The 18,015-nt window shown below is 38.2% G+C and overlaps 1 protein-coding gene across 2 annotated transcripts in view; it reads right to left on the reverse strand.

The window, feature by feature from the left end:
- Positions 1–18,015, reverse strand: part of mdm1 (Mdm1 nuclear protein) — a 133,064-nt gene that overhangs the window by 39,176 nt on the left and 75,873 nt on the right. For both annotated transcript variants that reach the window (XM_051922507.1, XM_028807264.2), the window contains 3 exons: positions 11,609–11,781; positions 10,237–10,524; positions 6,381–6,538 (listed from right to left, as the gene is read on the reverse strand). In XM_051922507.1, coding sequence (XP_051778467.1) covers positions 6,381–6,538; positions 10,237–10,524; positions 11,609–11,781 — 619 coding nt within the window. The remainder of the gene's footprint in view (positions 1–6,380; positions 6,539–10,236; positions 10,525–11,608; positions 11,782–18,015) is intronic.

An 18,015-nucleotide genomic window follows, 5' to 3' on the forward strand; every position in this document is an offset into this window, starting at 1 on the left:
GATGAGCTTATTTCATATTGCTCTCGTATATTGTTCTCTTCTCTTACTGTCACTGACTAGGGAACATAGTAGACCTAAAATGGTAAAAATGTAAAAGCAAATATTTAAAAGAAGTAGTAACAAATAAAATACATTGATAAACGTACTGTGTGGGAGACACCCAAGATCAGTTAGCAAAAAAAACCTAACATTTTAAGCTTGAAAGTGTTGACAAACTGAACAGTAATGCATTGTGTTCTAGGAAAGCTTAATCACAAAGCAATACTACACCATTACAAAATGTAGCAGTACCTTAGAAACTTTTGCACAAGACATTTTCATGGAGCACTCTCTTAGCCGCTCAACACTTGTACGCGGGCTCTCTCTGTTTCACTCTCTGGAAAGATATCTTTCCTTTCTTTTCGACTAAGGAAATATAATTTGTAACCAAGGAACTAAATCACCCGGAGCACGTTGCTTATACAAACAGTTTGTGCAAGGAATTTTGGCATAGTGAGTTAAGTCTTTGGACTTTAAATCCTGAAGATATGAGTTCACATCCTGCTATTGATAGTGTGTGACCATGACAAGTCACTGCACCTGCCTGTGCCCCAATTGCAAAAACAAAAGAAATGTAACCAGTTACGTCTCAGATGTTGTACATCTTCTTCAATAAAGCATTAGCCAAATAAGTAAATGTTAACCTAAGTTGTGTAATAGTTTGAATTACCGTACCTGTATTTGCTACAGATTGTTTTGATGCAAATAAATACAATTTTAACTGAAAGCTTAAGCCAATGCTTGTGACCAATTGCAGCCAAAAAGCTAAGATTCTTCATTTCATGAAAAAACTGCAGTTCCTTAAGGGCTCAAGAGGAATGCCTTTGATATGTCCTCTATTAATGGTAAATTTTGTTAAAGGCTCACTCACTGAAGTAGCTTGCAGGAGGAGGTCCTTATAGTTGAATATGTGCAGTGCAGTAAAGACAGGTAAGAACCAAAAAGGTTAGTTGGTACTTTTCATGTTACATGCATGCCATAGGTAACCTGATAACACGATAAAACATTAAAATTTATAAGGAAGTCTTACAATTGTTAGGGTAAGCAAAGCCTGAATGGGGGCAAACTTTAAAAAATATACATAGATATTGGGAGGTGACATGATTAAATTATTTACAATTATGCTGTAATTTTTAAATTAACTCTTCAACAAGGATATGGGAAAGAGATGGAAGCCTATTTAAATTAGATCTTGCATAAATGTTACAAGGGTTTTCTTTTCTTTCACAAGGAGAAGCATAGACACATTGAATAAGCTACCAAGTAGTGTAGTAAACAGTAGTTCCTCTGGACCTTCAAAACTTGACCTGATATAATATTGTAGAGTAACACTGGTGAGTTTATTGGGCTGAGTGGCCTGTTCATATCAAAATTGTCCTAATGTTCTAATATAAAAATACCTAGATCCACATAAATTTAATATGCAGTGCTTTTAAAATGCAAAATAATGTTACTTTGATCATTTTTATGAATATAGAATACTTACCAAACAGAATCATTAAGTTTGATGCAGGTATGATATGTGAAGCTCTTTTATATTGTGAGTGCTCAAAAGACAAAATGGAGTGTTTCTAACTTAATTTTTCATTTTCTCAGTATGGAAATAGGCTTTTGCCTACTTTTTACATTTGCAAAACATTACAGCCGTAACCGGGTTTAATGTGGTAGTGTAGTGGTTAACACTGGTTAACATTAACATTGGTTTGAAACCTATTCTGGACTCTGTTTGTGTGAAAGGCAGAGCCCCTTCTCATGTCTGTATGGGTCTGGTTTTCTTCACATATTCCAAAGAGGTTCAGGTTAGGCTAATTAGTTTTGCTAAATTAACCCAGAGTGGATATGTACAGGCATAAATCACAGTCACTTTTACACTCACTGCTGCCAAGATAAACTCCACCTGGAGTACAAAATACATGAGAGATTTTCTACACATTACTCAATAATATATAACGTGGATTAAGGAAGTATTCAGACTCTTTCACTTTTTCACATTTTGTTATGTTGCAGCCTTATGTGGAAATCATTTAAATTCGTTTTTTCCTCACATCAAGCAACACTCAATATCCCAGAATGACAAAGTGAAAAAGGGATCTTAGAAATTTTTTCAGATTTATTACACTTAAAAAATGGACATATCACATTGACTCAAGCACTCAGACCCTTTGCTATGACACTTACAATTTGTCTCAGGTTCATCCCTATGTATTGATCATCATTGAGAGGTTCTTATACCTTATTTAGAGTCCAACTGTCATTAGTTCGACTGACTGGACATGTGTGTGTGCCCTTCCTAATTGTCTACAAAAAGTGCCACAATCAATAATATGTATCAGATCAAAAACCAAGCCATGAAGTTGAAGGAACAGCCCGCAAAGCTTAGAGATAGGACTGTGTCAAGGCACAGACCTGGGAAAGGGTACAAAAATACTGCAGCACTGCAGGTTCTCAAGAGCAAGGTTGTGTTTGTATATGGAATAAGTTTGGAACAACAATCCTAGAACTAGTCACCCAGTCAAATTAAGCATATCATGAAGAAGGGCTATAGTAAAAGAGGCGACTAAGAACCTGACAGTGACTATGACTGAGCGTCACAGAATTTATGTGAAAATTGGAGAAACTTCCAGAAGGACAATCATCACCGCAATACTCCACTGATCTGGTCTTTATGATAAGAGTGGGCCAGGCAGAAGCCTCTACTTTGAAAAAGACACATGGAATCCTTGAAGTTTGTAAAAATGCACCTAAAGAAGTCTCAGACTGTGAGAAACAAGATTAGCATCATGTCTGGAGGAAATCAAAAGCCACTTATCGCCTATGAAATACCAATCCTTAAGGTGAAGCATTGTGGTAGCAGCATCATGCTGTGGGGTTGCTTTTCAGCAGAAGGGCCTGGGAGACTAAACAAGGTTGAGGTAAATCAGAACGGAGAAAAGAACAGAGATATCTTTAATGAAAACCTGCTTCAGAGTGCTTTGGATTTCAGTCTGGGTTGAAGGTTCACTTATCAACAGGACAATGACCCTAAGCACAAAACAAAGACAATATGGGAGCAGCTAAAGTACCACACTGTGAATGTCCTTAAGTGGCCCAGCTAGAGCCTGGACTTGAATCCAACTGATCTCTGGAGAGACCTGAAAATAAAGTAGCTTTTCACCAATGGTCCCCACAGAACCTGACATAACTCGAGAAGATATGCAGAGAAGAACAGCAGAAAAAAAAATATATCGCCAAATCAAGGTGCACTACGCTTCCAGGCAGCAATCACTAGCAATCAAGCTCAACTGAGTACTGAGAGGAGGGTCTGAATATTTGTATCAATGTGAGATTCAATTTTTTAGTTTTAATAAATTTGTAAATCTGCTAAAGTCCTGTTTTTGCTTCGTCATTTTGTGTTGAGTGTTGCTTAATGCAGAAAATTAATTTAAAAGATTTTAGCACAAGGCTGCAAACATAGCAAAATATGAAAAAAGTGAAGGGGTCAGAATACTTTCTAAAGTATAGTCATATGAAAATGTTTGGGAACAACTCTCAGCCTGCATAATAATTTACTCTACTTTCAAGAAAAAAAGATAACAGTGGAATGACTTTCATTTCATAGGCACATCTGAGTACTGGGGTGTTATCCAAACAAAGATATTTAGTAAAGCTGTATTTAGTTATGTGAAATTAAATCAAATATGAAAAACTGGCAGTGCAACAATTTGGATACCCTTGTAATTTTGCTGATTTGAATGCATGTAACTGTTCAATACTGATTACTTGCAACACCAAATTGGTTTGAACTTCATACACAGGTGTGTCCAGTCATGAGAAAAGGTATTTAAGGTGGTCAGTTGCAAGTTTGCCTCCCTTTGATTCTCCTCTGAAGAGCGACAGCATGGGATACTCAAAGCAACTCTCAAAAGATCTGAAAACAAAGATTGTTCAGTATCATTGTTTAGGGGAAGGCTACAAAAGGCTATCTCAGAGGTTTAAACTGTCAGTTTCAATTGTAAGGAATGTAATGAGGAAATGGAAGGCCACAGGCACAGTTGCTGTTAAACCCAGGTCTGGCAGGCCAAGAAAAATACAGGAGCGGCATATGCGCAGGATTGAGAGAATGGTTACAGACAACCCACAGCTCACCTCCAAAGACCTGCAAGAACATCTTGCTGCAGATGGTGTATCTGTACATCGTTCAGCACAATTTGCACAAAGAACATCTGTATGGCAGGGTGATGAGAAAGAAGCCCTTTCTGCACTCATGCCACAAACAGTCGCTTGTTGTATCCAAATGCTCATTTAGACAAGTCAGATTCATTTTGGAACAAAGTGCTTTGGACTGATGAGACAAAAATTGATTTATTTGGTCATAACAAAAAGCGCTGGCGTGGCGGAAGAACAACACCGCATTCCAAGAAAAATACCTGCTACCTACTGTCAAATTTGGTGGAGGTTCCATCATGCTGTGGGGCTGTGTGGCTAGTTCAGGGACTGGGGCCCTTGTTAAAGTCGAGGGTCAGATGAATTCAACCCAATATCAACAAATTCTTCAGGATAATGTTCAAGCATCAGTCACACAGTTGAAGTTATGCAGGGTTTTGTTTATTCCAACAAGGCAATGACCCAAAACACCATTCGAAATCTACAAAGGCATTCATGCAGAGGGAGAAGTACAATGTTCCGGAATGGCCATCACAGTCCCCTGACTTGAATATCATCGAAAATCTATGGGATGATTTGAGGTAGGCTGTCCATGCTCGGCAGCCAGCAAATTTAACTGAACTGGAGAGATTCTGTATGGAAGAATGGTCAAAAATACCTCCATCCAGAATCCAGACACTCATCAAAGGGTATAGGAGGCGTCTAGAGGCTGTTATATTTGCAAAAGGAGGCTCAACTAAGTATTGATGTAATCTCTCTGTTGGGGTGCCCATATTTATGCACCTGTCTAATTTTGTTATGATGCATATTGCATATCTGCGGTGGGCTGGCGCCCTGCCTGGGTTTGTTTCCTGCCTTGCACCCTGTGTTGGCTGGGATTGGCTCCAGCAGACACCCATGACCCTGTAGTTAGGATATAGCGGGTTGGATAATGGATGGATGGCATATTGCATATTTTCTGTTAATCCAATAAACTTAATGTCACTGCTGAAATACTACTGTTTCCATAAGGCATGTCATATATTAAAAGGAAATTGCTACTTTGAAAGCTCAGCCAATGATAAACAAAAATCCAAAGAATTAAGGGGATTCCCAAACCTTTTCATATGACTGCATGTTCGCATTCATATACTCGTAAATATTATTTTGATACTAGAGACTAATTTCCTATATTTATAGGAAAACAGAATATTTGTTTCATTACAAACCTTTTACAGACTAGCTTGAGGAATTAAAAAAAAAAATAAATAAATAAACCCTCTACCACCCTGAAAAGCTATAAGCTAAATTACATAGGAAACACCTTATGCATATTGAGCATGTGGTCTGCATTTAATTTAAGAGAATTTCACTGTAAGCACAAGTTGCAGCATGAGTCTTAGTGGTATCTGGTCACAAGGTACTTCCTAACCATTACTATTCATTGACATTTTTTATAAATGTATCGTTATTTTTGAGAAAATGTAAATATTACACAATGGCTGACCCTGTAATTTGACTTCCAATGGTCATGCGAAAAGATGATTTCCAATTCGCCATTAATACAGTGTACAAAATAGTAATTGAAAAATGCACAAAGACCACACAGTGGTTTAAGTTGCTGTCTTATAGTTAGTTTCAGCTAGCTTCACTGCAAATATCCTAATATAGAGTTGGTCCCTGCGCCTTGTACCTAATGTTATCAAGGTATATGCTTTAGCATCTTTAACAATCAACAACGCAGAGTTCAGAATGAAGGTGGATGAATGTATTATTTGATCTGTTAAACGGATGTATTTACTGGTTTGTAATTCAAATAATGGACTTACAAATTCTGTTTTGGTCTACTGAGAGCAGTTAAGTCCCTACATTAACATATACTTACATTCTTGTTTCTTTGCTGTGGTGTTCACATTTATAAAATACTTCCTTATTAAGTAATCATCATGAAGAAGAAAGGTTTTCTACTACCTGTATGTGAATGGGTTTTTCACCATCCCAAACTTATACATTTTGTTAACCAGCAACTCTAAATTGACCGTGTGTATGTGTGTTCTGTGATGGACTGGTGCTCCACTTAAGGTTGGTTTCTGCCTTGTTCTTGATGCTGCTAGAACAGCTTCCAGCCCCGCGCAATCCTAAAATTGGATTGAGTGGATTCAGTAATGGTTGGACAGACTTGTAAGATTTAAACATGTAACTTAAAGGAGACCTCTTACCATAAGATGGTGTAGTTAGGTCATGATGTGTTCTGCGCACACCTCCAAACAACTTCATCCTCGGAGTTGGAAGCCTGCCTTCTTCATGATTATTACTAGATGATAAAGCAGAGTCTTCAGAGATTGACCTAACCGATGGCTCTGCCTCTGCTTTAACCCTGCAATAAAGTCACCAAACATACTGATAATTTGCCTTTCAAGTTCAGAATCAAAATATATACAGATAATAAACACCTGAATATTTCAGTAGTTTATTGTTTAGCAGTGTTTTGGCTGAAGCAAACACACATTTAGGAAGATGACAATTTAGATAGTAGTTGCCATTTACAGTTAACTTCTTTTGACATAACTCAAAAGTGAGAGAGCAAGGCTTTTCAATTACATCCTGGAGGGTTGCTGTGGCTACTAGTTTTCACTTTAACTTGTTTCTTAATCAACACTTGTTTATTTACTGCTAAACAATGGTTTTGCTTGGGATTATTTTTAATTAATGTTACAATTCAGAACCCTTAACTGCCTATTTTAGTTTTGGACGGCTGCATTTAGATCTCAAAAGTCGCCTGTTTTCTTAATCATAGATTAGTGAATAATGAGGTACAAATGATAAAAGAACGACCGGTCTCCAGCCAACATGTTTCAGTTTAAACCTCTGTGTCTGCATAATGAAGTATCTGAGTTAATAAAATGATTTGAAATAAATGACAGAAAAGGAAAGGACCAAGAAGTACAAATTTGCTCTGGATCACAAGACTTAAGGATAATGTTCTAAGAAAACAACAAATCCATAATGTAATAAAGAATTGTCTTGGAAGAATGAAAATACTAACAGGCCAAATTATTAAACACCCAATTTAATTATCTGTTAAGCCTGGCTTCTAATTGTGAAACTAGTTGTAAAGAAAATGTGCAGCCATTGGGGCCCTTCCAGGAACATAATTGAGGACCTTGGTGATAAAGAGATTCATAAGCACTAATAAAACGTAATGTTTTACAATTTCTGCCAAGTGATTAATGATTTTCGTATTACTTAAATCTCTCTATTATAATAAAAAAATCTTGGGAAGAGAGACGAGATGTGATTTTCTCACAGACACTCTTTCACGTCCCGTTAGACAAGACTTTGTACCAAGAGATTTAACCACGCCCAGGGCCGGAAATAAAAGACAAAGAGTAGATGACAAAGTAGAACGTCGTAAAGAATTCAAAAACGGTGCGATACACATGCAGAGCAGGTTAGAGATAATGGAAGTACGAAAATTCGAAAGTCTCAAAAAAAATGATTAAGTAAAGATCGCATTAATGCAAACAAACGGAAATTATTACTCGGTGAAATAACGGAACAGCGAAAAGAGATTGAATATATTGTTCGGATTTAAACTTCAAGTCAGAGACTTGTAGATCGTCTAATTCGTATTGCCATCAGGGAAAAGTAGTGTTTCTTCCCAATGAAGAGGTGTATCCGTGAAAATTAAAACATTTGTTGTTTGGTGAAAGTGAAATCCACATACACGTGCGGCGGGGATGCGAAGTTGCTGGCGCTTAGCACAGGCAAGGGGGTTGGCGAGCAGGGGGTGAAGCCCCCTGAATTAAATTAGTTTGAATCCAAATGCTTTTTTGGTAATTTTTACTTGCTACTAGAAAATCATCGAAAAATAAACTAAAATTCCAACAGTTCAGAATCCTGATGGTAGGTGTTGATAAACTTTGTTTTTATTTAAATATCAAATAATGTATAAATCAACAAATCAGTTATACAAGGTTTTATTTATCCAAATCTTTAATTGTTTGCTTTACAGTGTGTGTATGAATTTGGCCCAGAAGACTTGTTTTTGCTGAACAGACCTCTTCTCAGTCTTCCAGAGAGCAATGACTAGCGTGAATGGGAGGTCTTACTATTGATAAAACATAAAACACCCTAATTGCTGATGAAAGATGAGGACTTGTGAAAAGTTGCATATATAAAATAAACAAACTATTGCAGTTGATGGCCTTAATATCTCAAATTACTCATATCTTAAACATTTAAACAAGGTTTACTTTTTTATTGTCCATTGTACAGTATATATCAAACCGCAATACATTCCGACATAATGGTTCAGCAAATAATTTAACATACCTACTCTTTCACAACATATTGGTTTTAACCACTACCATACTATTGTAATTTTACTATACTACTATTAAATCTGGAGGACAAAAATTATTTTGACCCAAAATGTATTTAAGTGGAAAAAGGAAACATCAGTATTACAAAAATTGAAAACATGAGTATTACAGCATTAGGGATGGGAATTGAAAAGATTTTCACGATTCCGATTCCATTTTCGATTCTGTTTAACAATTCGATTCTTTACCGATTCTCCTATCGATTCTTATTTTTAAAAAAGGAGACACACAGGTCGATTAACTTAGAACTTTGTTTTATATCTTATCTTTGAACAAGATAGAAATTTAGGAGTAGCATGACCTTACAAACCCAACAGTGAGATCTTAAGAGATCCACAGTCTACGGCTCCTCGATGGGGTGCCACGGGGTTCCCAGAAAAAAATGTGTAAATGTAAAATAATAATAAAATAAATATTCTTCTGTAGCAATAACAAAGTATAATATAAATTATTCTGTGGCAATTACACAAGAATGTCCAGTAACATTTACACTCTCCTTTTTAAAAGTATATATGAGCTGAGCACTCAAAAATAAAACTACATCAGCCAGCAACAAATACAATCAACTCAAGTCCAATGGAACTGTGCACAGTGCAATTCTGCAACCATCAACTATTTTGACAGCTACATCCATGTTGGCCGCATTATCAACAGTGGCTGCCACAACCTTGTCTTTGATACCATACTCCTCCAAGATCTCATCAGTCTCCTCTGCTATAGCTGTCCCTGTCTGTGCCTGGTACACTGGTTTGGGTTTGAGGACTTTTTCTTGAGCCTGGCCATTCCTGACATAATGCAGCGTTACTGTGAGGTAATGATCTTGACTAAAACTTGCCCATCCATCTGCAGTGACGGCTGCCTTCAACACGTTTCAGCTCAGAAATGGAAACGGATGAAACATCTGGTAAGAGGAGAACACGCAAATTTGACATTCCCTGACTTAGCCTACAATTAAACACATTCACTTACCGAAAATCGGGGGCATCTACTGTGGCAAATGGGTGCAAGCCTTTTACCACAAATTTAGTCACTGCTTGGTGACATTCGTCTATCCTGGCCTGTGTCATTTTACTTTTCCCCGCCTCTGTGAAAGGAGAAGCTACCGGTAGACTGCAGCGAGAACTGCCAGCATCTGAGACAGACAGACTGTCTGTCTCTCTCGTCATGGTAATATGCAATGTTAGTTGATTAGTTACCTGCCGTATTAACTGGAGAGGACCTGCAAACGTTACCGCTGCTGCTGGGTTGAGATTCACTAGTCCGGAGCGGATCAAAAACACAACATTCATTTAAAGTTATCGCGTGTTTTGTGTGCAAATGCTTTTGCATATTCGTAGTGTTTCCTCCCTTTGATGAAATATCTACTTTGCAAGTATTGCAAGTTGCCCTGTTGTCATCCTTTCTCGTAAAGTATAACCAAACTTTTGAGCATTTGTGCCGCTTAGGCGCCATGCTTCCTGCTGGGTAAATGACGCTACGCAACGCGGTGACGTCATTCGAGGCGACTGGAATTGATAGGGGAATCGTTTGCAAAAATGGCAAACAATTCCAAGGAATTGAAACAGTGGGAACTGGTTCTCAACAAGAACCGGTTTTCGATTCCCATCCCTATACAGCATAGTATATCACTTTTTTTTAAAGATATCATGAAGAAAAATATTTCATTTAGTAGTAGCAAGGAATAGCTTACTTAACATCTATATCTGCTGTAGCTTCGATGTTCTCTTCCACCTGGTCTTGGTTTTTTTCTCTTTCCCAATTTTCTACCTCCACAGCATGATCCTCCTTCTCCTCCTCTGCTACTTCACTATAGTCTTTTACTTCATCCCAAGCCAGCTTTCTTCTTACAGGGTGGACAGAACCAGAGACCTTTTTCTCCTTGTCTTTGATTGAAAGTTTTTCTATACAGGCATGGTTCTCTACAGTAGAGGGATCATCAGGTTTTGTCTGATGTTCAGGTTTCCTTAAGTCCTGTGGTCTACAAAAAACAAAAATGAATAACTACTACCTGGAGCAAGATATTTAGATGATAGATACAAGCAGTTTTGACCAGAGGATATGTATCTGGACAAAACAAAAGATGAATTATCATTTCAAGGCTATAATATATACAAAACAGAAATGCAAAGAAATGTGTGTTGCTTTCAGCCATACAAACAGTGACCCATATTCATGTTATCTATCATAATCTTCTGATCTGTTAAGATACATGATTAATTGATTGCACAGTTCATACACTTTTAAAACAAATGTATAAATACAATATTTCGGTTTCTCTAAGTAGTTTTACATTAAGAACTTTGCATATGCCCTTCTAAAACTGTACTTGCTTAAAAAAATGTAAAAGATGTACATGCCTAAAAATGTATCAGTGTGCAGCTCAGCTAGTATAGCCTGCACAGCTCAAGTGGATTCTATTTCCAAAATGAATTTTCCATGGGGTGTAATTTTATTCAAGTCCCCTTTTTTTCTTTAAACTGTGCACAACTAGGCTCTCAAAATATGCCAATACATTGTAGGAGTCTACGCTAATGCACAACAATTGTCAATCAACTAAGTCAGACAGAGAGGAACACAGTGTACTAATGCAATAATCACACATCAAAAAGTACTTTATCTGTCACCATAATACTACATGGTAATTCACCCTTTCCATTTGTAAAAAGAAATTTCAAAACCAAGCATGCAAATTTGTCATATTGTTACAATTTAAACAATAATAAAACTGCTATTTATGAGCTGATTTCAGTTGCTAGCCAATCCAAATGATAAAGCAGAACAGATTACTCAATTCATTATGACATCCAGATAGGCAGGTAGCATGCTGTGAACAGCCAGAATGATTGAACGAGCAGAAAATAGTTTTTTGTAATTTTAGGTAAATACATTGTTCATATAAGAAACAAAAAATCTATAATTTTGACACATGGAAAGTCAATACAGTTCAACCTAAACCTAATCACATTAGCCCTTAGAAAAGAAGCATATAAGGGAATAAAGATTTAGGTTAGTGAGTGAGTGTATGAATGTTTAGTGTTATATGTGCTGAGTTATGTCCATACCTTGCCAGATCAAGAGCTCTAATATTGTCACTAACAGATTCCTCAGAGTGAGAGGTGGATACTTCCCAAAAAGCATTTTTGTCTGACACAATCTGGTTCAGGTGATCTCTAGAAAAGTGGGTCCCAAGTGCTCTTCTTTTGTAAGCATATGCTCTTTCCTTCAGTTCGTTGACCTACAGGAAATACATAATTAAATGTTAAAGCCTATATTACATGGGTGCAAGGTATCCACTTCAAAGCTGCAAAGTGAATGTTGGCAGCACCCAATACAAACTGTATTACAGTAAGCAAGTTTAGAAGAACAGATGACTAACCTGCAGGCAAGTGTTAGAATAATGCACTGATTAGAGATGTCACAAGAACCAATATTTCGGTACTGATGCGATACTAAAAAATTTCGAAGATTCAACAGTTCCAGCTATTTAACAGTTTTGGTAATACCAAGAAAGTCAATACTGCATTGATGCGCAACTGCAAGTAGACAAATTACTCCAGAAGACACAATAAAACATTATAAAAATATGAATAAATACCACATACAAAAATGGCTCACATTAGTGATGCTACAGCACCGCATCAACACATCGTAAAGAAATATAGCAGAGGTCATGTCTGGAAATGTTTTGTGCTTGCACAGGAGAATTCCAACATGCATTTCATCACACTTCCTATTCCATTTTTTAAAGTTGGTGTCACACATGGAGGAACCATCCCTTCACCAACCTGATGGTGTATAAACACCCTATTTTATGAACCGAAAATTTCAAAGGCGAAGCAATACCAAAGCTCTCAGCCACACCTTGTGGCACCTGCATTCAAGCTTTAAATCTCTTTTGCTAAACATGTACGCAACTGGTCAAAAGATTTAGAACACCTCAGTTTTTCTACAAATGTAATCAGTTGAAATACAATGAATGACCTAAAATGGTGAAAAACTAGGCAGTAAACTGTCAGAGGTATAAACTGAAAGTTTGGTTAACAAAAACTGAAAAAAAAGGGAAAATTCATAATATTACAAATGGGTAAGAACTTACGAATGTTCTGCAGCAATTAAAGTAAATTAAGCCTTGCAAGCTGAAGCACACAATTTGCACAGGTGTCCCAACTTCTGTAGATTACTTAAACTCTCTCTGTCTTAAAGTAGAATTGGAAATGACTGCGTTACAACACCATTTGAAGTACTACTTGGACAATGTTACACTGTAGAAAGTTGTAAATTCCAGTGATAATGACAAGAAAAAGGTAATTCACAAATTAAATGAGAGAGCATTACTACCCTTAGAAGATTAGGCCTTTCACTTAGAGAAATTGCGTAAAAAAAAAAAAAAAGTGTCGGTGTCTGGACGCCTCAGAGCACAACAGCTTCAAATACAGCTTAACGGTGATTGAAAAAAAGTTTTTACTGTGAAGTAAAAACAGAACCAGGGACCAACACCGCTTGTTTAAACTTAACAGCTACAGTGATCCCTCGCTATATCGCGCTTCGCCTTTCGCGGCTTCACTCTATCGCAGATTTTATATGTAAGCATATTTAAATATATATCACAGATTTTTTGCTGGTTTGCAGATTTCTGCGGACAATGGGTCTTTTAATTTCTGGTACATGCTTTCTCAGTTGGTTTGCCCAGTTGATTTCATACAAGGGACGCTATTGGCAGATGGCTGAGAAGCTACCCAACTTACTTTTCTCTTTCTCTCTCTTGCGCTTTCTCTGATCCTGACGTAGGGGGTGTGAGCAGGGGGGCTGTTTGCACACCTAGACGATACGGACGCTCGTCTAAAAATGCTGAAAGATTATCTTCACGTTGCTACCTTCTGTGCAGCTGCTTAGTGAAGCGACATGCTGCACGGTGCTTCGCATACTTAAAAGCTCAAAGGGCACGTATTGATTTTTGTATGTTTGTTTTACTCTGTCTCTCTCTATCTCTCTCTCTCTCTCCCTGCTCCTGACGGAGGGGGTGTGAGCTGCCGCCTTCAACAACTTTGTGCCACGGTGCTTCGCATACTTAAGCCAAACAGCCCTATTGATTTGTTTGCTTTCTCTGTCTTTATGACAGTCTCTGCTCCTGACAAGCACTCCTTTGAAGAGGAAGATATGTTTGCATTCTTTTAATTGTGAGACAGAACTGTCATCTCTGTCTTGTCATGGAGCACAGTTTAAACTTTTGAAAAAGAGACAAATGTTTGTTTGCAGTGTTTGAATAAAGTTCCTGTCTCTCTACAACCTCCTGTGTTTCTGCGCAAATCTGTGACCCAAGCATGACAATATAAAAATAACCATATAAACATATGGTTTCTACTTCGCGGATTTTCTTATTTCGCGGGTGGCTCTGGAACGCAACCCCCGCGATGGAGGAGGGATTACTGTACTGCACTGAAATAAACATTCGCATCTACAGAGTTCAAAAGGGACCCCCTGGGCTGTAAAACTTAAATATTGCTTTTCCCTGACACTTCTTGAGCTCATCCATTGACATATACATTTTTAACTTCACTTTTAAGGCAATATATGCCACAATCAATATAATATAATGCAATATGCATATATACAGTATTTTACACTCGCTCTACTCTGCTAATATGTTCTCTAGCTTACTAATACCACCATGCTTCACGCTACTAGCGCATCCCTAACCTAAAAAGCCTTGCACCACAAATAATATGCATTTTTACTGTTTTCTTCACATGTCCATCCAAGCTGTTTGCAAACAGCAATTCTGGACTTTTTGTAGTTGATTTTCTTCACTTTTGTGCGATATAAACTGATTTGATATAATGTAAGTGATAAATACATACATTTACATCTTGGTTGTGTGTAGGTTGTTCTGATATTTAATTGACAGACACATATAGGAGAAATGACAAAACTGCATCCGTGCATTACATGGAGATTGATTTGTAGTGTTGGCCAACCCACCCCCATCCCCACCCTCCAAAGTGATTTATATTTACATGCAAGTCTGCTTATGTTGAAATTTCTGCTGGAAGCAAAACAGCATCACTGACCAAACTGATTCTATAATCTCACAGACCAATTGAGCTGGCAGCAAGTGTAAAAGGACAGCTGCCCCGCAAATGAAAAAAAGAAGGGGTGATAACCAGTGTGGAAAATGAGCTACGAAGTGGAGGAAGAACATTTAGGTGAAAATTAAAGGAGATGTGCTTAGCAAGTGTTGTGCCTCCTTGGGTACATGCTGTGTTGCTTGTTCTTACTCCAACAATCTATATATATAATTCACTAAGCCGACAGAACAAGCAAGATAACCATGGGATACACACAGCATAGCCGACAGAACAAGCAAGACAACCATGGGATACGCATGGCACAGCCACGCCCGCCAACGCTAAGACCATGGGATACGATGACAACTCATAGAGCCCCGCCCACCAACAATTCAATAAGCAGCCGACCATGGCACATGCCCGACAACAATTCGAGCGAGAGCAAAAGCATTTGCCAAGAATGTTTTCATTAATCAAGAACGAAAGTCGGAAGTTCGAATACGGTCGCATACTGTCGTAGTTCTGAACATAAACGACAGGCGATCCAGCGGCGTCATTCCCATGACCCACCAGGTGGCCAACCGGGTAACCAAAGTCTTTGGGTTCCGGGGGTTGTATGGGGAGGGGGTTGGTGGGGGTGGGTGGTGGAGGGGGAAGTATGGTTGCAAAGCTGAAACTTAAAGGAATTGACGGAAGGGCACCACCAGGTGTGGAGCCTTTCGCTTAATTTGACTCAACACGGGAAACCTCACCCAGCACGGACACGGAGAGGACTGACAGATTGATAGCTCTTTCTCGATTCTGTGGGTGGTGGTGCATGGCCGTTCTTAGTTGGTGGAGCGATTTGTCTGGTTAATTCAGAAAACGAACGAGACTCCCGCCTGCTAAATAGTTACGTAAACCAAGAGCGGTCAGCGTCCAACTTCCTAGAGGGACAAGTGGCTTTCAGCCACGTGAGATTGAGCATTAACAGGTCTGTGATGCCCTTGGATGTCCGGTACTGCACGCGCACTACACTGAATGGATCAACGTGTGTCTACCCGGCGCCAAGAAACGTGGGTAAGCCGTTGAACCTCATTCGTGCTGGAGACTGGGGCTTGCAATTGTTCCCCATGAACAAGGAATTCCCAGTAAATGCAGGCCATACGCTCGCACTGATTACGTCCCTGCCATTTGTACACACAACCTAGCTACTACCATGGTTGGGTGACTTGGTGGATTATATATAGAAAAGCAGCCGGAACCGCAAAGGACAATGAAAAGACAACGTGGCTCAGAGGTGCATGTGGACTGTAGCAGAGACAAAAGCGACTGGAGCGGTGTTTGGAAAATGAACAGTCAACGTGACTCACAGGTGCATGTAGACTGTACACAGATGAAAGCGACTCAGGTGAGGAGTTGGGGGCGGGCACATGAGCAGGCAGTGCGTACTTAACGATGATCGTATGTTAGTTCGTAGCGTGCATTGTTGCAATGCTACTTTTCTTGGTGGTTTATTAAATTACGGATTTTTCAAATGTTCATTTTTTTTCCCTGTGCTTAAAAACCATTAAAAAAAAAAAAATCGGCATGATTATGTGGCGTATGCTATGCCGCGGGTTGGCTAGTGTGGTATAAAAGCTAGTGTGGTATAAAATACATCACCTTTTAAGCCAGATTGTTCACTGAGCTCTCATATCAAAGAACAGGGGGTTTTGCCGGCTTGGTGGTAAAATGTGTGCAATATTGTGGAGAACTAGGGTGTGCCCTTCAGGGTTAAAGTGCAATATGTCACTATGCTCCAGATCATTTTAGGGTCTGGGTACAACACATTCAGGAAGTGATGGCATGCCCAGATTAGTTTAAATGCTTACTCAGCTCAGTAAAGGGGCCCTCCCATGGACAGAAATGTTCTTATCTGTACAGTGCTTAAAACGTTGACTTCATTTCATGAAACATGTAAATGTGCAGTCTGTAAATGTCAAATTTGCATGTAACAAGTTAAAGAAAACAACATTTTGTGTATATTGCTTTTGATCTAAATCTCTCAAAACTTTGTACCGGTACAAGATTACAAATCAAAGTGTTACATTTAGATATGACTGTAGCTACCACTTTTATAAATCTGCTATAAGGTTAAATTATGTTCATATCCAAAATGCCCATTATTCCTAAAAAATATCTGCTTGAAGCTTAATGTAACACGGTTTCCTATAAAACAGTGTTTTTCAAAGACGATCAGCAAAAGCAAGAATTGATCTACAGCAGGAATGTTTTACTTACGTGCACTTGTTTTGAGCATGTTAAGAGTGGGTGGCAAAGTGCCACAATGGTAGGGCTGCTGACTTGCTGTAAGGAGACCAGGGCTCACGATAAAGGTTCTCCCTGTGTTTGAGTAGGTTTTATCCAGGTGCTCCAGCTTCCTCAATGCAGGGTAGGTAAAAACGAATGCTTTTCCCCCCAGTAGAACACCAGCAGTGTGTAAAAGTGCCTGCTTTCTTCAATATATACTGCTTGGCTGCAGAATTCTCTGAACTTTTGCTGTCATGATGGAAAGATGATCCTAAATTGACTGTCCTGCTAATCAAGGTTTTACTACATTATACAAGCCAAACCATTTCTTTATGCTCTTTATGCTATATTTGATTTCTTTATGCTACTATTAAAACAGACATCTAGTAATTAGTACTGATTAGAAGACGAGTCATTTAGATCTCTAAGAAATACTCCTAATAACAAAACATTGTAACCCTAAAATAAAAAAGCATTCTTTTTATTTTTTCATTAACCACATAAGAATAAGCCGCAAATCTAAAATCTCCTATAAACTTTCATTAATCCTTAATGATGGATTCAAGCCTAGAAATAAACAAAATACATCACTTATAGATGAGTTACAAGAATAGCAAAAACAGTCTTAACATACATTCTTAAAGAATGATGCAATATTCAATGAGCAGGACAATCATCATTAATGTGGTCCAGAGACTTTATTTAGAATAGAACATCCAAAGGTTCATGGTGCAATGCTTTAATGTTACTAAAAGCAGGTTTTAAGTATATGATAATAAATCTTACTGTCATATCTAATAAACCTTACTGTCATATCTCTCTATACAGTGAGGCAAAAAAGTATTTAGTCAGCCACCAATTGTGCAAGTTCTCCCACTTAAAAAGATGAGAGAGGCCTATAATTTTCATCATAGGTATACCTCAACTATGAGAGACAAAATTAGAAAAAAAATCCAGAAAAGCACATTGTCTGATTTTTAAAGAATTTATTTGTTGAAAATTACAGGCCTCTCTCATCTTTGTAAGTGGGAGAACTTGCACAATTGGTGGCTGACTAAATACTTTTTTGCCCCACTGTATATAAAAGAAAATCCTGGAATGGAAAGCAAATGCAAGGCTACGATACGTGATAA

The sequence above is a fragment of the Erpetoichthys calabaricus genome, chromosome 1 (genome assembly GCF_900747795.2).
Source record: "Erpetoichthys calabaricus chromosome 1, fErpCal1.3, whole genome shotgun sequence".
Classification (NCBI taxonomy): Eukaryota; Metazoa; Chordata; class Cladistia; order Polypteriformes; family Polypteridae; genus Erpetoichthys; species Erpetoichthys calabaricus.